Raw genomic sequence first — 26,448 nt, 5'->3', positions numbered from 1 at the left:
TGCAGGGTTTGTGGTTCAAGCCCTGTTTCTTGCAAGATCATTGCAGCTTTTGTTGGTCACACTTCTGTGTTATAAAGTTGTCAACAGAGTGTTGTGTATATGTTTACCTGTTAGAGTGGTTCGGGGTAGGCTTGTCTTGGGGCGTACGTCATGTCAGGGATATAGGTCTCGTGGAGGTCTGGGTCTAGCGGCAGGGTGTCCAGAGGCAGATCAGCGTAGCCATATGCAGGGTAAGAGCCATCTAACTCTGAGACAGAGAGGACACCAAATATATTTTTTTACAGATACACTTTGTTTCACCAACAACATACTGATGTCATGTGTATTTTTTATGTTTTATCCAAAAATATAATCAAAATTACTCAAATTACCTGATTTAATAAACTACCGCACAGTACAAATGATGTACAAGGCTGCCAACAAAAGCCTCCCTCACAACTTACAAACACTATTCCTACATAGACAGGAGGGACACAATCTGAGAGGGAACTTTGTTTTCAGAAAGAGAAAGGTACGAACTACATTAAAGTCTTTTACCATGTCGGTCATGGGTGTCAGACAATGGAATAATCTTGATGAGGAACTCAAAAAATCTGCAAATCTGAGTGTTTTCAAAAAAAAGTATGTAAATATGATTATTGATCGTTATAAACTGAACCAAGAAGAGAGTCTGGTAAAGGTCAGAGGCAGGAATCAGCAAACGCTATGTTGAGACTACAGGGAAGACTAAACAAGTACCAACTGTACCCAAACAATAGCTGACACTGAAAAGTACAAATATCCACTTTTGTGAAGAATTCAACTGACTCTGTTAATCGAGACACAAAGGAGAATCAATTGGTCCATGATGGAGTTGCTAAACTGGTCACTGAATGCAATTGACAGAGTGTTCTCAACAAGGCGTACTGGTTCTGGTGAGCCTCCATGCCCGGACGGGACCTTCATGGCCGGCTACACAATGGATGGATGGGGAAAATGGAGAGTCTTGTGCCTTGCCGTAATGGATATAGAGGACGTTGAGGACGTGTACATATTCACGTTCATGACAATCGGAATGCTCTCCCTGGGATATGGAATGTTCATGCAACTTCGGAAGCTGAGAAAGATTGCTGCCGAGCAGACCAGTGTGAGGGCTGACAACGCCAAAACTCGGAGTGCTGTGGTGGAGATGCGATCTGGCATCTCCACAATGTGCGAGTACATGGGAAAGATGCGAGCAGACGTGGCTTCTAACCAAGAGGTCTTGGTGAAGCTAAGCGCGGCGAAAGCTACAGAAGAGATGGATGAATAAAGACGGCAATACGGGCTCTCACACCATCCCAGTTAACAACCAAATAACTGAAACTAACCTATATCGATTGGACCACCTTATGACTGTGTTACACTCCAGGCAACAAGTAGAGACTGTTGTTCACTCATGATGGACCAATATAGACACTGTGCAGACACACACGTAGTCTGTTGACTGTCTAGAGCTGGACTGCAGCTCTGTTCACTGCATGCTGCTGTAACATGTACGTCAAAATACAAAAGAAATATAATTTGTGGAAATAATGTATTCTGTGGGTAACGGGGGCGGGACTAGATAAGCATCTGCTTCTCCCGCTTTCCCTTTCGGCCATGTGTACTACCTGATTTTAACTAAGATGATGTGTGATGATGACTGTCTAATAACATGCCGAAATAAATAAATAAATAAATAAATAAATAAATAAATGAGATATGATATAAAATGTCAAAACGACAGTGGCTGTATCTGCGACTCCCTTTAAACCCACATATTGTTGTTTTTACATTATTATCTGTGTATGGATTAAACAAATACATGTTGTTAATTAGTTAGTTTTTGAGTATTGGTAGGTGTGTTTTCTGACTTTAAAGGCTCGCTGTTTTCCCCTGCTTCCTGTCTCGATGAGCTAACAAGTTATCTCTTTCCATAAAAAGAAAGCAAGTACATGTATTTTGTAAAATGTTAAACTATTTAATAAATACAAATATCAAACACTCTCCAGATAAACTGGGCTACTTTTTCAACCAGTTTGAGACAACCATGGTACAATGTAGAGATAAAGCATTAACTTGAAACTCACCCTTTATGCGGGTGGAAGTCATATTAACTGTGAGAGACTGAAAGGCAAATTCCTCTTGATATTTACACTGGGAGCACCTTGCCCCTCTCAATCAGATCGCTATTATTTATGATGGTACTGACATTCACTACTGAACAGAGGTGTCAAAAGTATTCACATTAATTACTCCTGTAGAAGTATAGATACTAGGGTTTATAAATACTTCTGTAGAAGTTGAAGTATCAACTCAAGCTTTTTACTCAAGTAAAAGTGTAAAAGTACTGGTTTCAAAACTACTTAAAGTATAAAAGTAAAAGTAATGTAAGGGGAAAAAATGCCATTAAGGACAAAAGCTTAGGCCGTGCCACAGGGGCCTATAGTGCACTACCCCACCTCCCCAAAAAAATATTTTTCTAAAGGCCATAATGACTATCATGTTATATTAAAATGTTAATGTTGAAAAATTTGGGATGCACTAGCCCTTTCATGCATGAATTATCAAATTTTGATTACATATTTTTTTACCCAGTGATTTTAGAGTACCATAAGGGTACATAAACATGGTGAGAATTTTTTATTTTTTTATCTCCATCCCCTAAGGAGATTTTTTTTTTGTACACTCCAGTGTACTCTGTGCGCTTTCCTTAAAACAAATATTTATATGGTAATTTGTTAATATAATATCACAGTATACCTGTATAATCACACTACAGTCATTACTAGTCTTCCTGCCTGGCAGATGGTGCCATTGCATTCTTTATTGCTGACTATTCACACACACACAGACTCAAACACACTCAATTTCTTTCAAATTACTTTATTGTCAATTCATATCACTTCATACACACACACACACACACACACACACTCTCACACCCAGTAAGAGGTTACAGAACTCCTCTCACCCTATAAATAGTCACTGAACAAATACTCTCAACCAAAGTAACGGGAGTAATGGACTGGTGGAGGGGATAAATCAGGGTATGGAGAAGAGATGGATTGATTGATGGATGAGAGGATGGAAAGGGGCATCTCCTCTTTCAATTATCTCCTCAAATGAAAGTTGGAGAAGCAATCAGGGCACACAAACACAACACACTGCAAGCAGGTGTACTTGGTTCTCCGGTCACAACTCTCATCACTGCACCTCATGGCATTTTCCTTTTTGAGCTTGGGCCAGTGGTTTCCAGGTGCATACCGGACCTCAGGAGGGACCTTGACCACAGCTCTTCGCTTCACTGGTGGTGGAGTGGCACTGGGTCTGCCTCGGGAGCGGATCTTCACAGAACCTGTGTTGATCAGAGCACGAGCTGTCGATGCCTTGAAGTGCAGGAGGTCTTTTGCTTCATTCCCAGACATCTTGTACAGGAACCAGGCATTCACAACTGCGACGTCCACGAAGTGAAAGAAGACTCTTATGTACCACCTCCTGTTTCGGCGTCTGTGGGGATACGCTGCCACCATCTGATCCATCTGGTCGACTCCTCCCATGTGCTGATTATAGAGCTTTACAGCAAATGGCCTTTGGACCTTCAGCATCTTCTTCTCCTTCTTGCTCCATCTTTCTGCTTCATCGGTTGGAGACACACCAGTGCAGGAAGAGGCCATATGGATAACTGAACTGTCCACCCAGCTTGTGATGGTTATGTTTTGGCGACTCGTCACAACCGAGATAGACCCTCTTCCCTCTTTCTTCAGCTGCTTTTCTGTTTTTAGCTTTTCCTGTGCTCCATGGAGCCTGTTCTTCCGGCACGTGCCAGTGCCGAAGATGCCTTGATGCTTCAAAGCCTGGAGGAGGGGAATGGTACAAAAGAAGTTATCGAAAAACACCTTGTGGTTTCGGTCCTGCAGGTCCTCACAGAGGCGCATCACGACATCTCCAGCCATTCCAAGTTGGCTTATTTCTCCTCGTCCTCCAGATGGACCCTGGTATGGTTCGAAGCTATACATATAGCCAGAGGACCCAGCTCTAACCCACACCTTCACTCCCCAGGGCTTCGGCTTTTTGGGGATATATTGCTTTATGGACAAACGTCCCTTGAAGGGTATCATCATCTCGTCCACAGACTGATACTCCTCTGGATCAAGCGATGCACTGAAGGTGCCCTGGAGAGCATTCAGGAATGGTCTGATCTTCACAAACCTGTCTGCGTTTTCGGGGTCGATGGAGTAATTGTCCACAAAGTGAACGTATCTCAAGATCTTCTCAAACCTGTTGACTGGCATGGCATTGGCAACCAAATCAAGGCGAAGTCCTTGCTCTGATGACCAGTACATCCTTGCTCTTGGGTACTTTATGTAGGACATTACCATGTTCATTCCAAGGAATGTTTTGAACTCGTCAGAGGTCAGTTCCAGCTTCTCATTTCCTTTTTGCACAGCATAAAGGTTTGTATTGAAGACAATGTCATCAATCATCTCCTGTGTGAAAAGATGTGAGAAGAAGTCTATTGGATACCTTCCCTCTACATTCATCTGGCTCTCTCCTAAGAAAGTGGGAAGATCTCCTCCAAACTCATTGTCCATAGATCTCCATGTATTTCTGACACTCTTTCCCTTTGCTTTCTTCCCCTGAGCTCTGGGTGGTGGTGAATTCTCAGCTTCCTCAGCCTCATCTTCCTCCTGACCCTCATCTATTACCTCATGTGCCTCACGTTCTTCTTCATGACCCTCATATTCTTCCTCCTGTGCCTCATCTCCCTCATCACTGTCACTGCTGGATCCGGCTACTTCCCTGCTTGCACCATTCTGTTCAGGCATCCAATCCTCATCACTGCCACTATCACCACACTCCTCCTCACTTGATTCAGGAAACTCCTCTATAACCCTGTACTCCTGTCTCATGAAGCTCTATAAAATATAAAGAAACATAAATGTATGCATTGAAAGTGCAAACATTCAGTAATGGCTAGCTAGAACACAATGCATTTACAGTAGAGAATAACTAATGCACATGGCATGTAGACATGGCCAGTGCATAATGGTCACTACAGTGTACACATGGAAAATTGGTATTTTCTCCCAATGTAAATTCAAAACTGAGATATTTCTTGGATATTATGTCAACTAAGATGCTCCTTGATCTTATGTTATTTTTCTTACCTTCAAGGGATTCTTTTTGTAGAAGGTAGACACAGATATAGGTGAGGGGCCTGGTCTCTTTTGATCTCCGTCAGCCATCTTGGGATCAGTGACTACTGTAGCCCCTCCCAATGGATTTTCAATTAGTTTTTTTGTATGAATTTCTGAAATAGCACCGCCTGGTGTTGACTATGTAGAACAGTGCCCAAGATTTTAGGCAATTAAAGAGATAAACCACTTTTAATCAGCTGTACACTGTAGTGTCTTCCATGCATGAAAGGGCTAGGCTACCTGTTTCAGCCTCATATATGCCCATTGTTAATGAATGCATTTTAGTACAATGCAAATACATTAAAGAACCATATATGTGTACTACTGAGCATTAACATCTGCGACATTTTGCTCGAGTTCTCTGAGTCTCTGCCACGGACATCTTCGTACTAGGCTACATAAAGTCTGCTATGTCCTTGCTGGAGTGTGACGTGATTTGTGTCATGTGCAGGGGCGATGGATCGCGTAGAAAACAATAGGGTGACGGACAGGGTTGGAATTTCATCATTTTAGGGGCAAGGCCATTTGGCCTTAACTTTTTTTTTTTTTAGGGGCACCAAGGCCACATGACAGGGCAAAAAGGCCATTGAGTAAAATTCAATGGTTTTACCTTTCAGATTGATACCATAACATCCTAATTTATAATAAGACATGGATTATGTATTAAAACATTTTTTAATACCAATATCAACTTAATGTTACATTAGAAAACAGTTGTTTTTTTTAAAGTACATCCAAAAAAAGAGTGTAAAAGAGTGTAATTCACACAGAAAGCTGGCGCCACGGCTCCAAAAGAGGCGTGACAGTACACGTCATGATGATGACCAGGGGCGCACTTGGGTTGAAATTCAGCCCGGGAGCTTGGTTTGGAGAGGCCTTTTTATTCGATCGCATTATGGACGCAAGCGAAACCGTAATTTTAACACAAATACTTTATTTGCAGTAAAAAACAATCTAATGATATTAAACACAACACACACAGATTAGTCAGTCAGTAGAGTGTATTGAAGTACATATGCTCACACATACTATGCATACTCATACTCACACACTGTTTTTTCAACAATCAAAACTACTGTGTGTGTGTTTAATGATAAGTGTAAAAGAGCTGTATGATTTAAAGGTTGCATGTGGTGGAGGATGAAGGTGACTGGACCATAGAATTCCTAACTGGGGTGCACATTCAAACACGCAGGATCCAAGAAAGCCATTTAACTGTTTATTGGTATGAGTTATTGGTATGAGTTATTATCATTATTAATGCATCCGCTCAAAGTTAATCTTATCTCAAGTCTTTGTCAACACCAAAACAACACATTATGATCTGTTCAAAAGAAATACACAAAGAATTAGGATGCATAGCCTTTAGGTATAACTCAAAGGACAAACAACAAATATATATTGATATAGCCGATCAGATCGGCGGAAAGCCTAGTTCTGTGTGCCCTGAACACATCCAAAAACTAGAGTTCTCAATGGGCCTGAAAATTACAACCCGACCCGACGCAGCTCGACATACCGGCATTAATTGTCTGCCCGAAGCTGCTGGGTCCCATGTCGTCACTGGCCTGGCTGACACTATCCGCGCTGACCTTCGCCCCTCAACCACGAGAAGCTTTGTTAATTTGGCGCATTTGGCTGCGTCCTGTATGAACCTTTTTTTCTTTTTTGCCCTTAATTTTTCTGCTCCACCCATCTCTTTCTCCAGCTTCTTTCTTTTTAGCATGTTCGCTAATTTGAATTTATCCCACTCCTCTTTCTTTTCTTTCTTTTTTTTAAACAGGAAAATAACGGTTTAATGACTGACTGAGCAGCTGAGCCAATCACATTTCAATAGAAACAAGGATCAGCTCAAGTTGGGAGGGGCTGCTCGTATCCCCCCTTAATATGCAAAATATTAGATTGACCCAGTCTGATGTTCCACTCTGAGCCACCTGCGGCCATTTTATGGGGTAAAATAACGTACCGACCACCGGCCGGTTCGGCCTGGAACAGACTGGCCGTTCGGGAATACTCCCTATGGCCGGCCCGCCCCTGATGAAGACGTGTGTTTTTTTCAAAGTGTTTCCCCCGGTGTCCTCCTGTTAATCTAAACATGTACCTGCTGACTGTTTATAATCATATGGATGCTGTTATAATGTGTTGCGATTGGGATCCTGACCCACCAAACATCCTGGAAAATGACAAAGTTACGTTTTTCTCTTAATTACATAATCACCACCAGTAAACGGGACACTGTCTGACTCTATCACTCGCAGGGAGAGAGGCTGTTTATGGGGGAAAGTTCACTAAGTCTCGGTCGGGAGGGCTGACCCTTTAACTTTAACTCACCAACTGTTTGCCGCGGTGAAAAAAAAATCACAGCGACAAACAGTTGGTGAGTCAAAGTTTCAAAGGGACAGACGCTGTTTTTCGGGCAGAAATGTGACTTAGAGTCGATCGGACAGACACTTCTCCACGAATAACTGCGGTACTTTTTTCCGCATATAAGTTGCCAAAGACACGACCAGTTACTACGTTACTGTTGTATGGTCATGTAACGTTGCTTTGTGGGACATTTATCTATAGTTTGTTGAGTGAAGGATCTGTACAGTTATCAGACAGTGAACACCAGAACCACACGACCCCGCTCCGTGTCGCCGGCTTATCCGTTCACACTGGTTCGGTTTGCCAATACTGTGCATCTCTGGAGGCGCATCAGAGGCGCAGCGAAATTTCATGAGTAACGAGGCTATTTTTAAAATGTAAGGAGTAGAAAGTACAGATAATTATGTGAAAATGTAAGGAGTAGAAGTAAAAAGTCAGCTCAAAAATAATTACTCCAGTAAAGTATAGATACCCAAAATTTCTACTTAAGTAAGGTAACGAAGTATTTGTACTCCGTTACTTGACACCTCTGCTACTGAATTGTAGTTACAAATCCTTGGATTAGAAAAGGGCACAGAGTGTGATTTTATAATGTGGTCATCGGAGAGGGGAAATGTTACTGTCACCACCCGGTTGCTTGTTACTAACATTGTCACAGTGTTGACTTTACTGAAGTAAAGAAAACCATTCAAGTACAACAGAAGCTGTCAATAAATGTTGTTGAATTATGAAGAAGGTACAATCATGTGTTACCTGCTGTGCATTTTATAGCCTACACTACGTTTTCTTTTTCAGGAAAAAAAATTGGCCTTTCTCTCCAACATTATTTTTTAGTCGCACAGGGTGAAATGTATCAGGATTACAGTCAGCTCTACAAGGAACTAACATTTTTTGTTGACTCTGATTTCCGATGGCCCTGTTCATGGTGTGAAACAAGTACCAGACCATAAAAAATCATTTTACAGGTCACGGTCAGCAGTTGAAATAACTACGTTACATATTTGAAATTCATTTTAAATTAACCCCCAATTACCACAACAATTACCTAAAAAAATTGTGAAAATTACCACAACATGATTTAATAATAATATTCTGCCAATTCCCAATAAGCAGTTCATAGTAGATGGTTATTTCTGTTGTGACCTCACCACATGGTCCTAAGAATAGAGAGGCCTGCATGTAAACCAAAGCCTAACATGCAGCCTCCACACACTTAAAAAGCCTGGAAACAAAGGAAAAGTGCACGAAACCCAGTGTCCAGTAAGTCAGACTTGGTTGCTACATTTCCCAGGTTTGAAACTCCTTTCTCCCACTGGCTGAAAGTGCACCTGAATGTGCCATCAGTTCAAGTGTGACAGCCTGCTGCAGGGAGAGCTGAAGTACAGCTGCACGCTGCATTAGTTGCTGGAAGCATCAGCTTTCACCTGCGCAGCAGTTACAAAAAGGGAGCATCCAAACATTCGGATTTTACTTTTGCCTAGGCCGCAGTGTTCAACCTCACTGGACAAGCCACAAACTGCTCCATCTTTAAACGCATTCCAGATTCATAGGAGAAGCTGCCCAACCCAGACTCTCATACCTGCAGAAGTGAGGACTTCCCTCAGCAAGAAGCAGACCGCTGCTGAGCCCTGTTTTCTTCACCCATGTTGACTATGCTGTTTCCTACAACGCCAAGAACAGCCACCCCGCCCGCTAGCAGGACTCTGCTGCTGCAATGCCATTCACACCGAGGAACGTGCTGGACTTACGAGGCTGACGGACACAGGCTAACCCGCCACTAGTGCATCACAAGTGAGGCTTAATTAGTATCTGGGCAGATACTAGAGATTTATAGTGTGTATCTATAAGCTCTAAGCTGCATCTATTTGTGAATTTGTGGACCGTCAAGTCTGATGTGCTGCAGGCTTTACGCTGTGCTTGATTGACTTTGTTTGTGCTAATCATGAGCTGATTTGAGCTTAGCCACTTGTGGACCTCGGTGTTAGTTTTGCCGCCACCATGAGGCACAATAAGCTGCATTTCTATCAGGGAAGAATGACCAGTGGAAGGTGATTCAAGCCTGAGTTCGGCCGGAGTGATAGAAAGCAAGTATTCATTCAGTATAGAGTTCAGCTCTGACCAAATCACACTGTGATTAAATGGACGTGTTAAGTTGGCAGTCGCTGTTTCATCATTTGTTTCGTTCAAGTTTCACATGGTCACCTCCACTTAGTTGCTATAGTTGAATAAGGGATTATTATTGATTGAAGTATTATTGATGAATTTTGCTAACATGAATAAATTCTATTATATTGTACAGAGCAGTTTTCTGTGATTATTTGAGCATATGTTTTGCGATAACAGCTGGTTATGACGGTCCATGCTCAGATTAATTTCCTTTGCTAATAACCAAACCTGCCCTACCTTTGTACCCAACATTTCTTTAATACATTTCCAGGTGACTGGTTTCTGCTTAACTTCTTTTCATCATGCCATTTTCACTTCCACCTAGTTTCTGTCTAACTTTGAAGGTAATTTGCTAACGCTAACTAGCCTGAGCTAGAAGCCTTGCTTTGGTGTTTTAAGTCATGACTCCGTTAGGAGGTTAATCATGCTTTAATCATGTTTATATACCTCTCACTTCATATGTTTGTACTATTATTAAAGTATCAGGTAAAAACAGGGCTACAAATGAGATCTCTGTGAGAGCCCACTGCTACCACTCAATCAAAGCCACCACACCAGCTGAGAGTAGGACTAGATTAAATGACACGTTCAAAGTTCTGGTGAACTTGTTCAAGGTTCCGTTCAACACAAGTTTTACTCTTTTAATGTTACCACATTTCAGCTTTGATTACCATTGCAAAGGGAACATCTTTGTCTGTGGTTTTCAGGATAGCTGAACAGTGGTAGCCTAATGCAGTTACAGGGTAGCTAAGTGGGAATTCCCATGCTTTGTTGTTGGGTCTGTTGTAAACAAATTGGAGTTTGGTTTAAAATGTAAACAATGATGAAATTACTACTTTTGCCTGACTTGATGACAGTACTATATTCCACTCAGCTTTTCTTCAAACTGCTGATGTTCTACTCAAAACTATCCTGTCATCTTTACTTCATTCTTTATAAACATATGGCCCAACTTCCTTGCTTTTATACTTGATGTTTCTACTCTTCAAGAGGAATTGGGAGCAAAACCTCCACTCTACTGTTTTTAATGGCACTAGGCTACAATGTCACACCACTCACCTACTCCCAACTCCTCTACCAATACTGTGGGAAGGTAGGTAAATTGCACAAGACAATAGGTAAGTGGTGTGAGACAGTTTAGCCAAATGGTGCAAGATAGTAGGAAAGTGACGCAGAAAAGCACAAAAGTGACAGGAGACAGTAGATAAGTTGCTTACACCAGTAAAAAGAGGAAAGAACAGGTTTTGCTCCTAGACCCTCTTCTTTTCAAACCCATTAAATTATGCTTCTGTGTATTTCAGATGACATTACATGATTCACAGCCAGTCGCGCTTGTTAAAAGCTACTTTTCCTGTGTGGCTGGGTGTGGGATATATATATATCATCTGGTTGCATTGCTTTATCAGACTGCCCATTACTCTGATTGTGGCGTGTCTGTCGTCCCTCCTGTACTTCCGTGCACTGAAACAGAGCAGAAGTGGCATTAACCATGAACAATGCTTTGTATCATTTCAATACCAGACAGTTGTATCACATTTTACTAGCATCTCTCCTAATACATAAATAAATAGGGAGTGAAGCCAGGACCTGTGGATGCCATGGTTGTAGTGAAGCCCAAACCAGATGCAAGCGGAATTAAGTATGCAGAGTCCAATTAAATAGGCAGACTACAATGTCTTGCGAAATAAATGTTATTGATCGCCTAAAATTGTTATTCCAGATCTACACTTTACCATGGCTACAGCGGTAAGCTACCAGACCCATCAACCATCAACCCACTACCTGCCTATGCTGACATGGAACCAGACTCTCTTCCATTTATCTGCAGAATGAACATCACATCTGACAAACCACTCGTGGACTCCATTTTTGGCAGGGTACAAACTGGCAGTATCCTGACATATCAACACCCACCACCTCCACCTGACAGTGTTGTCATCCATGAGGATGCACCACCATTCCCAAAAGTGTCACTGGACGGTTACCATTTACAGCCAACAGACTGTACATATGAGCCAACGGATCAAGAAAAGCTGCACCTCAGTTCACTGTCTGTGACTTCGTCACAGTCATACCTTATTGAGGAATCAACCAGATGCCAAAGTGCAACTACACCCGAGTGGCATTCACTGAGGAAGGAGAGAGTGACTGCTTCACATTTCCAGGAGGTAAGCCATGTTAGAGGTACAAGCTCAGCAGAAAAACTGGCAGAAAGAATCATCAGAGGGACAAGACAAACCGCACTAATGAAATGGGGCTGGAAATGGAAGCAGGTGCACTGAAGGACTATGCAGTTCTAAACAATCTAAATTTGACAAAGTGTGGGCTAGTCGTTCATCCGGATGCACCTTGGCTGGGTACATCGCCTGATGGGCTTGTATATGACCCACCTGAGCGACAATCATTTGGTCTGGTTGAAATTAAATGCCCAAATGTAGCAAGCTATATAGACTGCAAGTTCGGGGGAATTGACCATGGCCTACACAAATTGAAGGAAGCCATTGTTATTATTGGCAAGCCCAGGGACAGGCATGGCATGGCATGGTGTGATTTTGTTGTCTGTGCCCACGATGACATTTTCGTGCAGCACATTTACCAAGACAGCATTGTATTAAGCTCCCTGAAAGAGAGATTGATTTGTCATACATGTCAAAATGCCTCTCTATGAAAAGTAACTGAACAGACACATGAATTCTTGCATTATTGTACAATAATTTTAAAATGTATTTTGTCAACTGTCTTATTTCCAATATTGTAATATTAATTGTCACATATGAAAATTGTAACATATGAAATTATAACATAAAAAATACATGAATTTCATCACATACTTCATCCCAGCCTATTTTTTCATGAGTGTTCGTTTTGTGTGAGTGTTTGTGTTGAGTGTTCACGAGTGTTCATTTTAGGGTTGGAAGGAAAACTTTTACACAAATGACATCTGTCTCTTTCTGTGCTGCCAATATTAGCCATTGGTTGCCCAGGCTTTAACCAAGGGCCCATTTTGATAATTGACCAAAAGACAGGCGACTGTGTAAAGTTGATTGATGCTGCCTGTCAGTGAAAGAGGGATTACTGTACTGAAGAACTTATGTTCCTTAACCCTGCGAATGAGCCGCTCAGATTGGACTCTCAGTCTGGCAATAGACTGTGTCTTCCTGACCTCTGGCCCAGACAGTTGTGCTCTCTTACAAATCAAATCATCAAATCAAATTTTATTTGTATAGCCCAAATTCACAAATCACAGTTTGCCTCAGAGGGCTTTACAATCTGTACAGAGACGACACCCTCTGTCCTTCGACCCTCGATTCGAGTGAGGAAAAACTTGCCCCAAAAAAGGCCCTTTTAACAGGGAAAAAATGCGGAAGAAACCTCAGGGAGAGCCACAGAGGAGGGATCCCTCTCCCAGGACGGACAGACGTGCAATAGATGTCGCATGTACAGAGCAGATCAACGAGATCACAATGTATTCAATTATGAGCGATGGTTGACAGGAGTGAAAGTACACAAAGATGTATTACAGCAATAATGATGAAATGCACATGGAAATGTGATTACTAGTGATAACAGTAGTAATGATCAATGGCAAGGATGGTATGTAGCAATGCAGTACGATAATAGTAGTGGAACGTATGTAACAGAGATGTGACTAATATTAGCGACAGTAGTGGTGGGTGTCAGGCAGGGTCATGGCAGTAGGTGCATCCACACCTTACACAAAGGTATGTATGTGGACTTTGCAGGGCACACAGTCTTCTACAAGGAAACCCTTGTCAACCATTATGGCCATAGATGGGCTTCAGAGAGCCACAACGCCAGACTGCTTCAGAATCTCTTTATCGCTGATGGCACCTTCATAGAGAGACGACACAAAGGTTACTGCGCCTTGAGGGGCCATCCCAATTAATCCTTTAAACGTACAGTGTGATTTATAGGTCGAGAACACCTCACTCTGGAGAAGAGAACTTGGTGTTTGGCAACGTATTTCGGTACAGTCCAAAATAATTTGTGTGTCAGACTAACCCTGAAAAACCTCTGGCATGTTAGCTTTGACAGTCTCCTCATCCAGCCAAATACCCACAGCCCCTAGTACAGTATACAGGAAGTTAGCCCATGTATTTATGATGCGGCTCACAGTTGACTGGTGGATTTTGAATCTGTGGGCCAGATCCTTCTGCATCAGACCCAATGACAAGTAGTTCATAAAGAGATAAAAATCGTCAATGGGTTGAGGAACCTGAAAAGAGTAAGAATTCCATTATTACCTCATTATACAAATAGATTGTGACTGGCTCAACTTAGATGTAAGGATTTGATATGATGATGCAATATATCTTGCTTTGTAAGAACAACTGTAAAATACATTCACTGTTGCATTGCCAGTGTGAGGGACCTCATCAGTCTTCACTACACTCCGTGCTCTTGTCACCCGTATAATCTTGCGTGTGGCTGGCACTATCTGCTTCCAAAAGGCCATCAGGTGGGCGTGACTTGCAAACCTGTGGGACATACGTGTTACATTTCTATATGTTCTATATGTTCTATAAGTGTCCACACAGCATTAAATTGCAAGCATGTTAGCATCCTTATTGTCAGTTATATTATACAACATCCTGGAACATTTAGGCACTAAGGTCAGAAACTGGACCACACACACGTCAGTCCTTTTGCTTACTGCTCTTCTCAGTGTTTTAAAATACAATGCGCTAGTAGATAGAGCTAGATAGCTTTAGATAGATACTTTATTCATCCCGAGGGAAATTCAAGGCTTCCAGTAGCTTACAACAACACACATCACACATGCAACATAAACATATAATAATACTAGTCATTGTTGACAGGTCTAATACATCTATATTAAACACAGTGGAGATTTTAATTTACCTTGTGAAAAACCTTATGTCTCCATCAGATTCAGCAAACCGCTCCACGCAGAACTTGCTGCTGATAGTTATGTCCTCAATTTGATTTTGGAGCCTTGCTATCTCTGCATGAAGTTCTTCATTGTGGTCAAGGGACATATCCAGCGCAGCAGGTTTTGTACTGTCACAGTAGTCAGGGTCAGGAGGATAGTCCAATTCCACAGATGGATCATGCATGGTTTCTGTGTTGGGACGCTCGGTCCTTTCCCAAACTCCGGGCCTTGGGGCTGGAAGACTGAAATTGTTCCAAGCAATGGAACAGCTCCCTTCTTCAGACGTCTGCATCCAGCTGGAGTTGGAGGCTCTATCACATCTTCACTTTGAAAGTGTCGGCTGCAGACTTGTGTGTTCATTGTAAGAAAGTTGTCTCGTCAGATGTCAATCACCCACCGTTTATGTAATTCATTGTCTTTGGGAAAAGTAAAAAAACTAACAGAAGAATTGCATCTTGCAGACACTGTACAGTGGTAGCTGGAAGAGCTGTCATCCCGTCTTTGAAAGGACACTTGTACGTTTACACTTCATCGTGTTATTAGTGAAGTCTAAGTTTTACAAGTAAAAACATTAACATAAACAACACAACAACAACGAAAATGAAGAGTTTTGGATGTTTTGACGACAAGCATTCAATGGCAGCATAGCACTCTACGGTAACTGGAAGTTTACATCCATCCTGAGATTTAACCGGAAATACGTCATGCTCGCCCGTGCATACCGTATATTTGGTCCTAAATCACACACACACACACACACACACACACACACATCTTCTTTGAGCCTATTTCCTGACTCCAGTCTACGTTGAAGAGGCTACTTTTTAGTGTTGGTCCAAGAGCAAGGACCTATTGGGCCACTCCCTGGTCCCTTGTGACCCAACAGCAGTAGGTGATTTGCTTGTTTTATACCAGGGGTTATGGCCCTAACCAACCCCTTCTACATGTGTGGTCATGTCTGCCAAATTAGTATTTAGTTACAGAGGCAACTTGGTTACAGATGAAGCCTCTTAAAACTTCCTGTTCATCCTGAGATCCCCCCCAATGATGTAGTGAACATGGGAATTGTAACGCTCCTAAGTGATATGTGTGGAAACCAGTTGCAATGGTTTATCTATCAACCAGGAGGAACAGTGATGATGGAATTACTTCAGCGTGAAATCAGCTGTTCTTACTGTATCATAGGCATACTGTATTTGAGAGAGTGATTCCCCCACAGAGCATATTTAATGATTATTAGGCTACCATATCATGAGGTCATCAATATGATGCTTCAGCGTTTTGTTTTTCAACAATACTGCATGGAAGTTATATGGCTGGGAAATTAATGATTTAACAGGAAGAAAAAACTGCATGTGCAGCACTCATCTGAGTGGCTGACTGTGCTAACAGCAGGTGCAGTGGTACAGGGACAAACTATTGTAGTGTAAGAGCCGTTTTCTTGTTTGTTACTGCTAGACCATGGCGTCAGGTGCATGCGGAAATCCGTGAATAAACTTTTTTTTTTGCCACAGTGGTGGTGTTATTTTTGAATGGCTAAACGGCATCAAATATGGTTTGAAGCAGATATATTATCAGGTAAAAACATGTTGTGGATTTTGGAAATTATTACATCAATGTTTTTCCAATATATTGGGACTCTTCAAGTGCTCTGAAATTATTAGAAATGTTCAGATTACACAGGTCAGAAGCGATCCTACACAAACAAAACAAAGACAAAAACATTTGCAAATTTTTTCCATATTTCCACAAATGTGGAAGGCACATTAGAACAATTTTTGGTGAAGCGATGATGATATCTAGTTGAATCTGGGCTCGAACACTGGGCCCCTGCAGAATATTGACTGATTTCATGTGCTTAAACACACTAAATAAACACACGGTCTTCATTTTCATGACTGAATAAACAAATTGTCCTTTTCAGAATAAAATACATATAGTATATTCTCAAATTATACCTACTACTACGACTGGGAAAGGCAGCTGAACGGCAGTCGGATGAGAGGGGGAGATCGAGGCAGCTGTAACTGTACCTAGCAGCATAATTATTACCTTTTGCTCATAGAAGTATTATATACAATTTACAGACAACAGTGTGTCTCTATGATCTTCTTGCTGTTCTACAGCTGCCCATTGTTACTTGTCCTTTGTCTTAAGAAGATGATACTACTCTATTGAGTATATAGGCTAATTTTATATTATATCATAGCTTATATGGCAAAATGGCGCCGCTCCAGGTGGCAGCCTGTAGCCGCAGCTCCCGTCATGTTTTTTTAAACTTTCGTTGATTTTTTGGTTAATTCCTTTCGTTTGTTTTTTCGGATCAATCACAACCCGTTCATAAAAGTTGTGACAATGGCTGGACTTAGTTTTGCTGCCCTTCTCTGCATTCTCCTGTTACTTTTTCTACTCTTTGTAACAGAGAACTTTGCCGGTAGTAGTGGGGGCATTGTTTTCACGCGCGAACAGCTGATTGCGCTGTGTGAGCCTGTGCTGCTGCCCGGAGACAGACCTGTGGTCCCAGGGGAGTATAAGAGGAGACGCCAGGGTTGCAGGTCTGGAGCCATACGGAAGAGGAAAAGGAGAAGACATAAGCCAGTGGTCCCGGCGATTATAATGGGAAACGTGAGGTCTTTGGGGAATAAGATGGACGAACTCACAGCGCTGGTGAAGACCCAGATGGAATACCGTGAGTGCAGCATATTTTGCTTCAGTGAAACTTGGCTGCAGTCACACATCCCGGACAACAGCGTTGAGGTTCCAGGCTACGGTTTGGTACGAGGAGACACACTGTTCCAAGAGTCCAAGAGTGGGAAGAAGAAGGGTGGCGGGCTTGCACTTTATGTGAGTGAGAGGTGGTGCAATCCCGGACATGTCACTGTGAAGGAACGGCTCTGTACCCCGGACATTGAACTGCTGGCTATGGGAATGCGTCCGTATTATTTACCGAGGAAATTCACGTCGATCATTGTTATGGCTGTTTACATCTCTCCATCAGCTGATGCAGCGGTGGCCTGTGACGTCATCAGCTCCACCGCTGCTAAACTACAGACTGAACACCCGGATGCATTCATGGTGATTGCAGGTGATTTTAATCATGCCTCACTGGACAAAACTTTAAATAACTATCACCAATATGTTGAATGCCCCACCAGAGACAATAAAACACTGGGTCTCCTGTATGCTAATGCCATGGATGCATATGACGCCCCAGCCCTTTCCCCTCCTTGGCAGGTCAGACCATAACTTGGTCATGATGACTCCCAGGTATGTCCCTCTTGTTAGACGGCAGCCCGTGCACACCAGGATGGTGAGGAGGTGGACACAGGAGGCCGCTGAGACACTGCAGGACTGCTTCAGGTCAACAGACTGGGATATACTCTGTGAGCCACATGGAGATGACATTGACAAGATGACTGACTGCATCAGAGATTTCATCAGATTCTGTGAGGACACCACTGTACCAGCCCGCACCGTGTACTGCTTCTCCAACAACAAGCCCTGGATTACCAGTGACCTGAAGGCACTTCTGAACAAGAAGAAGAGGGCTTTCATGTCTGTAGACAGAGAGGAGCAGAGGAGAGTGCAGCATGAACTCCGAGAGATGCTAAGGACGTGCAAGGACAACTACAGGAGGAAGCTGGAGGCCAAACTCAAACAGAACAGTGTGAGGGATGTGTGGACAGGAATGAAGCGCATCATGGGGATGAAGGGGAAAGACAGGCAGACTTCAGGGAGCCTGGATAGAGCAAACCAGTTGAACAAGTTTTTTAACAGGTTTAGCTCACCTCCTGCCACCCCTCCGACACCCCCTGCCGCCCACACTGTCCAAAATGGCTCGTCCTACCCCCCAGCTTTCTCCTGTACAGCACCTCTCCATCTGCCCCCCCTCCTTCTCCCCCACATCCTCCTCCTCCACTGAAGACATCTGCACCAACCCCCGCCCAACGGTGACTACAGGCCAGGTAAAGAGGCAGCTGGAAAGACTACATCAGCGAATGGCTGCAGGGCCTGATGGCATTACACCTAGGATCCTGAAGACCTGTGCCAGCCAGCTGTCTCCTGTTCTGGGACATCTGTACAACCTGAGCCTGAGTCTGGAGAAAGTCCCAATGCTGTGGAAGACATCCTGCTTGGTTCCAGTCCCCAAGAAGTCGAGACCATCCGACCCGGCAGACTACAGACCAGTCACCCTCACATCTCATGTGATGAAGGTCCTGGAGAGACTGGTCTTAGCCCAGCTGAGGCCACAGCTGAGGACGTATCTGGACTCTTTGCAATTTGCATCAGCCCCATTTAGGAGTCGATGATGCTGTCATCTGCCTGCTGCAGCGAGCCCATATGCATCTGGATGGTGGAGGAGACACTGTGAGGATCACATTCTTTGATTTCTCCAGTGCTTTCAACACCATTCAACCTCTGCTACTGAGTGAGAAGCTGCAGGTGATGGGTGTTGACGACGCATGGATCTCCTGGATTACTGACTACTTGACAGGCAGGCCACAGTCTGTCTGCCTGGGCAGTGTCCTGTCTGATGTGGTGGTCAGTGATACAGGAGCTCCACAGGGAACTGTGCTCCCTTCCTCTTCACCTTATACACCACTGACTTTCAGTACAACTCTGAGTCGTGTTACCTGCAGAAGTTTTCTGATGACTCAGCTGTTGTCGGGTGTGTAAGAGAGGGAGAGGAGGGGGAGTACAGGACACTGATAGACAACTTTGTTGAGTGGTCCGAACAGAATCACCTGAGGCTGAATGTCAACAAGACCAGAGAGATGGTGATCGACTTCAGGAGGAAGAAGATGCCTTCACAGCCACTACGGATCAGGGGGGAGAGGTGGACGACTACAAGTACCTGGGAGTGGTGATAGACAACAGACTGGACTGGAAAACTAATACCGAGGCTGTGTACAAGAAGGGGATGAGCAGACTCTATTTCCTGAGGAAGCTGAGAGCCTTCAACGTGTGCAGCAAGATGTTGGAGATCTTCTACCAGTCTGTTGTTGCCGGCGCAATTTTCTTTGCTGCTGTGTGTTGGGGCAGCAGCATCAGAGCCAGCGACACTAACAGACTTGATAAAATCATCAAGAAGGCTGGCTCTGTACTCGGTCTCAGGCTGGACTCTTTTGAGACCGTGGTGGAGAGGAGAACGCTGAAGAAACTTTTATCCATCATGGGCAATGATCAGCACCCTCTCCATCACACAGTAGACAGATAGCGGAGTACCTTCTCTCACAGGCTGCTTCAGCTCCGCTGTCGAAGGGACAGATAAAGGAAATCTTTCCTGCCACATGCCATCACACTGTATAATAACAGCTAAAACTCTGGTCATACAGTCTCTGCGCACTTTATATGTTTTTACACTGTTCTGCACCTCATCTGTTCACTGCACATTATCTGTTCACTGCACCTTATATTTTATTTGATTTTATTTTATTTTGCACTACAATTAATACTGCTTATGTATACATCAATACTGCTCATTTATACATTTTTATACATATTTTTTATACATTTTTTATATTACATTTTAAATTGCGGTGTTAATATGTCTAGGTTGTTCTTTTTATTTTACATTTTTTATATTGCTATGTTAATATGTCTAGGTTGTTCTTTTTATTTCACTGTGTTGTCATTCGTCTCTGTGTGTAATGCTGCTGCTACACCTTAATTTCCCAGCTTGGGATCAATAAAGTATATCTATTCTATTCTGTTCTATTCTATATACTCACAAGAACAGAGTCACCTCCATTATCAAAAGGAAAAGTACAGCAGTAATGTGCAGTCGCACAAGAGCAAGAGAATCAGAGACACAAATAGGTCAGACTCTCGGCCTGTTGCTGTCAGCAGAGCGGAGCAGCAGCAAGGCAGCTCAGTTGTAGCCCACCCTATAGCCTTCCAGGCTGTCGGCTCTACCTATAGAGCGGCTTCGAGTGACCACCAGAACAGCAGCAGCAGAATGGGCAAGAGGCCAAAAAGGTTGATGTTTAGCAGGAAGTGGAGCAATGCAAATCTTGCAAAAAAAGCAGTGGAATCCATAATATCAGGGCACACAATGCAAACAGAAAATTCTGTGCACTCCTTGCACACGCAAAAAAATGTACAAACTGATTTACTAACAGTGCGCAAAAAGGGTTGCATCTGTCAAAGGTGCTAAATAGCGCGTTTTCCAACAGCATTAACTTTTTCACCGATTTTCTCCCGACCGTCAGATTCCTTTGCTGCAGCTCATTGAAATGTTTATTCGCTTCCTCTACAAACACTTCTAATTCCAAAGGGTCAAATTTCACTTTGCGCCTTCGCTCTCTCAAACTCGCCATGCTGAAAACCATGAAACAGGCTAAACCCTCATTTAAATAGGCGTGTCTCCAACACGTTTGCACCTATTGTCATTAACGCAATCACTCTTAGTAAATCGCTCGCAAACCGTGGTTCAACCCCACACGCAATTTTCTAGATTGCGCACGCGGATTAGTACAAGCAATTTGGGATCTTAGTAGATCCGGCCCAGAGTCGCCGGCAAAAGCCCTGGTCAAAGACCCATGATCATGAGATTGCAGCGGTTCATGGTGAAGGAAGCTATCTTGAAAATTGCAAAATTAGAAAAGGTGCTAGAATATAAAAACATGAAACTAAAGATGTTCCCTGATCTGACAACAGAAATGGCAAGGAGGAGAGCGCTGTTTAACAACATCAGAGGAAAGTCGTATCGGGCTGGCATACAAAGTGGTTAATTCATCCGGCCACTCTTATCCTAACTTTCAACGGAGAGAAAAAGATCTTCCAGAAAGTTAGTGAAGCGGAGAAATTCTTTGAGGAAAAGATTAAACCATCGCTGTATGTGCAGTAAATGCTGAGGTGGATTAAAGCTGGAGGAAGCTCATATGAAGCAGTATGTGTTTGAGCAATGGACAGGAACTGGACCCTAACCCAAAGACAATCTCAAGGGGATGCGCAGTTGCAGAGGTGTGGGAGAATGGCGAACAGCGCGAGCACAGATGGAGCATAATATGGAGACGGGGAGAGTGGCGAACAGCGTGAGCGCAGCTGGTGCGTAATGTGGAGACGGACTCAATATGATCTACCCTGAAAAGAAAAAGTCAGTTGACTCCTGGTAAACCTGTGTGGTAAGCATGCAGAATACAGACTGAATAATCACTTGTTATATGTATGATGATTAATTGTTTAAACTTGGATGGTTTAAATTTAAGCTTGGATAAACTATGGGTGATCAATAAAGAAAATATGATTTTGTTTACAGTGGGTATGGAAAGTATTCAGACCCCTTTAAATGTTTCACTTTTTGTTTCATTGCAGCCATTTGCTAAAATCAAAAAAGTTCTTTTTATTTCTCATTAATGTACACTCAGCACCCCATCTTGACAGAAAAAACCAGAAATGTAGAAAGTTTTGCAAATTTATTAAAAAAGAAAAACTGAAATATCACATGGTCATAAGTATTCAGACCCTTTGCTCAGTATTGAGTAGAAGCACCCTTTTGAGCTAGTACAGCCACGAGTCTTCTTGGGAATGATGCAACAAGTTTTTCACACCTGGATTTGGGGATCCTCTGCCATTCTTCCTTGCAGATCTTCTCCAGTTCTGTCAGGTTGGATGGTGAACGTTGGTGGACAGCCATTTTCAGGTTTCTCAAGAGATGCTCAATTGGTTTTATGTCAGGGCTCTGGCTGGGCCAATCAAGGATGGTCACAGAGTTGTTCCGATGCCACTCCTTTGTTATTTTAGCTGTGTGCTTAGGGTCATTGTCTTGTTGGAAGGTGAACCTTCGGCCCAGTCTGAGGTCCTGAGCACTCTGGAAGAGGTTTTCTTCCAGGATATCTCTGTACTTGGCCGCATTCATCTTTCCTTCAATTGCAACCAGTCGTCCTGTCCCTGCAGCTGAAAAACACCCCCATAGCATGATGCTGCCACCACCATGTTTCACTGTTGGGATTGTATTGGGCAGGTGATGAGCAGTGCCTGGTTTTCTCCACACATACCGCTTAGAATCGACGCCAAAAAGCTCAGTCTTGGTCTCATCAGACCAGGGAATCTTATTTCTCATAGTCTGGGAGTCCTTCATGTGTTTTTTGGCAAACTCTGTGGCCTTTCATATGACTTGCACTGAGGAGAGGCTTCCGTCGAGCGACTCTGCCATAAAGCCCCGACTGGTGGAGGGCTGCAGTGATAGTTGACTTTGTGGAACTCTGGAGCTCAGCCACAGTGATCTTTGGGTTCTTCTTTACCTCTCTCACCAAGGCTCTTCTCCCACGATTGCTCAGTTTGGCTGGACGGCCAGGTCTAGGAAGAGTTCTGGTAGTCCCAAACTTCTTCCATTTAAGGATTATGGAGGCCACTGTGCTCTTAGGAACCTTGAGTGCTGCAGAAATTCTTTTGTAACCTTGGCCAGATCTGTGCCTTGCCACAATTCTGTCTCTGAGCTCCTTGGGCAGTTCCTTCGACCTCATGATTCTCATTTGCTCTGACATGCACTGTGAGCTGTAAGGTCTTATATAGACAGGTGTGTGCCTTTCCTAATCAAGTCCAATCAGTTTAATTAAACACAGCTGGACTCCAATGAAGGAGTAGAACCATCTCAAGGAGGATCAGAAGAAATGGACAGCGTGTGAGTTAAATATGAGTGTCACAGCAAAGGGTCTGAATACTTATGACCATGTGATATTTCAGTTTTTCTTTTTTAATAAATTTGCAAAAAGTTCTACATTTCTGTTTTTTTCTGTCAAGATGGGTTGCTGAGTGTACATTAATGAGAAAAAAAGAACTTTTTCGATTTTAGCAAATGGCTGCAAAGAAACAAAGAGTGAAACATTTAAAGGGGTCTGAATACTTTCAGTACCCACTGTATATCAAGAAATAAGTGAGGTTTCCGCTATGATTATTATTATTATCTTATATTTATTTCCAACCCAAAAAGGAGTGATAAAAGGGTAGAAAATAAAGTTTAATTTAATGCATTTGCAGTTTATCGGCTCAGTGATATGATTGTATGGTTTCAGGAGGATTAAACCGAACTGAGTTTACTTAAATGTCAATATAGGAGGTTGGTTGATTCTCACGGATAGACGATTAGTATAATTTCTGTGACAATACAAAGTGTTAATTTATTTGTTTTTTTAATGTTTGTGGGTATTTGTTATAATGTTAAATGTACTTTATGTTGCTCTGAAATTGAATCAATTCAAATAAGACTGATAAGAATGTACACCCTGTTTAATGTCACATAAATTACCAAGGAAAGGCCTAAAAATGGCCCATATAAATATATGTAGTATTAGGAATAAATTAAATGAAGTGGAGAACATAATCTTGTCAAATAATTTTCATATTTTAGCTTTGTCTGAAACGCATTTATAATGATGGCAGGAGTGTGGCCACTTGTATTGATCATCTCTATTTAAATATACCTGAGATCTGCTCCAAACTATTAACTCACCATGGTTGGACAGAGAAACGAAAGAACATATGATTGAAAGAGATCAGGCAAAACAGATTGCTTTATCATCTGGTATTTAATCAGACTGGCAAATTTATCGAAATTAAGACATTTTGTTACAAAGTTAAATAAGAGGGGAAAAAAAGAATATTATGGTAATATAGTTCAGGAAATAAAGCACGATAGTAAAAGATTATGGAGTACACTAAATTTTTTAGTTAAGGTCCACACCAAGTCTTCACCATCTTATTTAGAAACTGGAGGAGAGTTCTTGACCAAACCCAAGGATATTGCTAATCATTTGAATAATTATTTCATGGATAAAATCGATAAGCTAAAAAGTACTGTACAGCATAATGATGATTTCAAGACTGTTACAGTTTCAAAAGTTGAGTTATTATTAATGAATTGCAAAAATAAGTCACCTGGGGTTGATTTTCTTGATGGAAGGTTGTTGAAACCTATTGTTGGTATTGTGGCCCCAGTGGTAACACGTATAATTAATTTATGTCTGACTAAAAATATATGGCCACAGGGATGGAAAATTGCAAAAATAATACCAATTCCAAAAAACAAAAAGTTGCAGTTTTCTGAGTCAAATAGTCGACCTATCAGTTTATTGTCAATTTTGAGTAAAATCATGGAAAAAGTTGTGTATAAACAAAAAACATTCAGTCAAATTTTTCTAATAATAGCTTATTTACAGATTTTCAGCATGCTTATAGGGAAAAATACTCCACATCAACAGCTATGACACAAATGTTTGATGACTGGTGTAATGAAATAACGCAAAAGAAAATGATAGGAACTGTCTTCCTGGATTTTTCTGCAACGTTCGATATTCTGGATCATAAATTATTATTGGCAAAACTGAAACATTATGGGTTTTCATCATCAGCTTTGTTAATTATTAAAAGTTGTTTGAGTGAAAGATGGCAAATGGTTTATTTTAATGGAACTGAGTCAGACTTAAAACAAGTTAAACATGGAGTACCTCAACGAAGTTGCCTTGGACCTCTGCTGTACTCAATTTTTACCAATGATTTTCCCTTGGCATTAAAAACAGCTCGCATGACAATGTATGCCAATGAAACAACAATTTATTTAGCTGATGGAACTATTGATGAATTAAATAGAAATCTAAGTGAAGAAATGAAGTTGGTTTCTGAGTTGGTTAGCTGCAATGGACTAATTTTGAATGTGTCAAAGACAACTACTATGGTTATTGGATCAAACTATTCATTGCGTTCAAACCCAGAGCTTAATGTTATGATCAATAATCAATTAATCAAACATGTGAAAGAGGTAAAATTATTAGGAATTATCATAGAAAATACACTATCATGGGACAGGCATATTAGGAGGATAATAACCAAAATTGGAAACATTCTTTCAATGATTATTATTTTTATTTATTTTTTTATTAACCTTTATTTATACAGGTAAGATCTCATTGAGACCCAGGGTCTCATTTACAAGAGAGACCTGTTAGGAGATGCTCTAAATATCTAACAATACAGATTACTAAACAAGTCATTCAAGCACTGGTTTTGTCACATATGGATTATTGTACAGTTGTTTGGTCCAATACCTCACTAGCCAACATCAGAAAACTGCAACTTATACAAAACAAAGCAGCACGTGTTGCACTTACTTGTGGAATAAGGTCGAATAATTGTCAAATGCATGCCAGTCTTTGTTGGCTGGATGTTAAGCACAGATTGTCATATTTGTTGATGGTATTCTTAGAAATATTATAACAACTAAAATGCCACATATTTTTTATAGAAAATTATCTTTTAGTTCAGACATACATAATTACTCAACTCGACATGCTGCTGGAGGTTATTTTATTTTACCCAGGACACTTTCTCAATGTACAGTATTATGTAGCGCTATGAAGGAGTGGAATGCCATTCCGAATTATGTTATACAACAAAGAAACATGGTTAGTTTTAAAATGAAACTAAGAGATTATTATTTGGATCATAATTTTGACCATTAGTATAAATCTGTAAATTGGGTCTTGGCATCCTTGTGTGACAGGATACATAGTAAATGTTGTTTTGTGATTCAATGTAGGAGCTGGTAATGGCCGCGTTTCCCAGATTCGTTAAGAAGCTCTTAAGTGCTAAGATCTTCTTAAGAGCGCTCTTAAGAACGCTGTGAAAGAAGGATGTGTTTCCCAGAGTCGCTCTTAGCTTAAGAAGATCTTTCACTAAGAAGGAAATGTAAGATCGAGCTGACCCACTCTTAACAGCCTTCTTAGCGACCAAATGCTCAGTGATCAAGCCGCGTCAGGGAAATTTATATCCTCCACTTTTCGAAATAATAAAACAATGCTC

General features: G+C 41.9%; 1 protein-coding gene across 2 annotated transcripts in view; it reads right to left on the bottom strand.

Moving 5' to 3' along the window:
• LOC311267680 (junction plakoglobin-like) overlaps positions 1–26,448 on the bottom strand; it is a 341,412-nt gene that overhangs the window by 19,266 nt on the left and 295,698 nt on the right. For both annotated transcript variants that reach the window (XM_084370873.1, XM_084370872.1), the window contains exon 16: positions 108–247. In XM_084370873.1, coding sequence (XP_084226999.1) covers positions 111–247 — 137 coding nt within the window. In that variant the 3' untranslated portion in view covers positions 108–110. The remainder of the gene's footprint in view (positions 1–107; positions 248–26,448) is intronic.

The sequence above is a fragment of the Pagrus pagrus genome (genome assembly GCF_965226575.1).
Source record: "Pagrus pagrus genome assembly, chromosome: 13".
In the NCBI taxonomy this organism is placed as follows: Eukaryota; Metazoa; Chordata; class Actinopteri; order Spariformes; family Sparidae; genus Pagrus; species Pagrus pagrus.
This window is presented reverse-complemented; position numbering and strand designations above follow the sequence as displayed.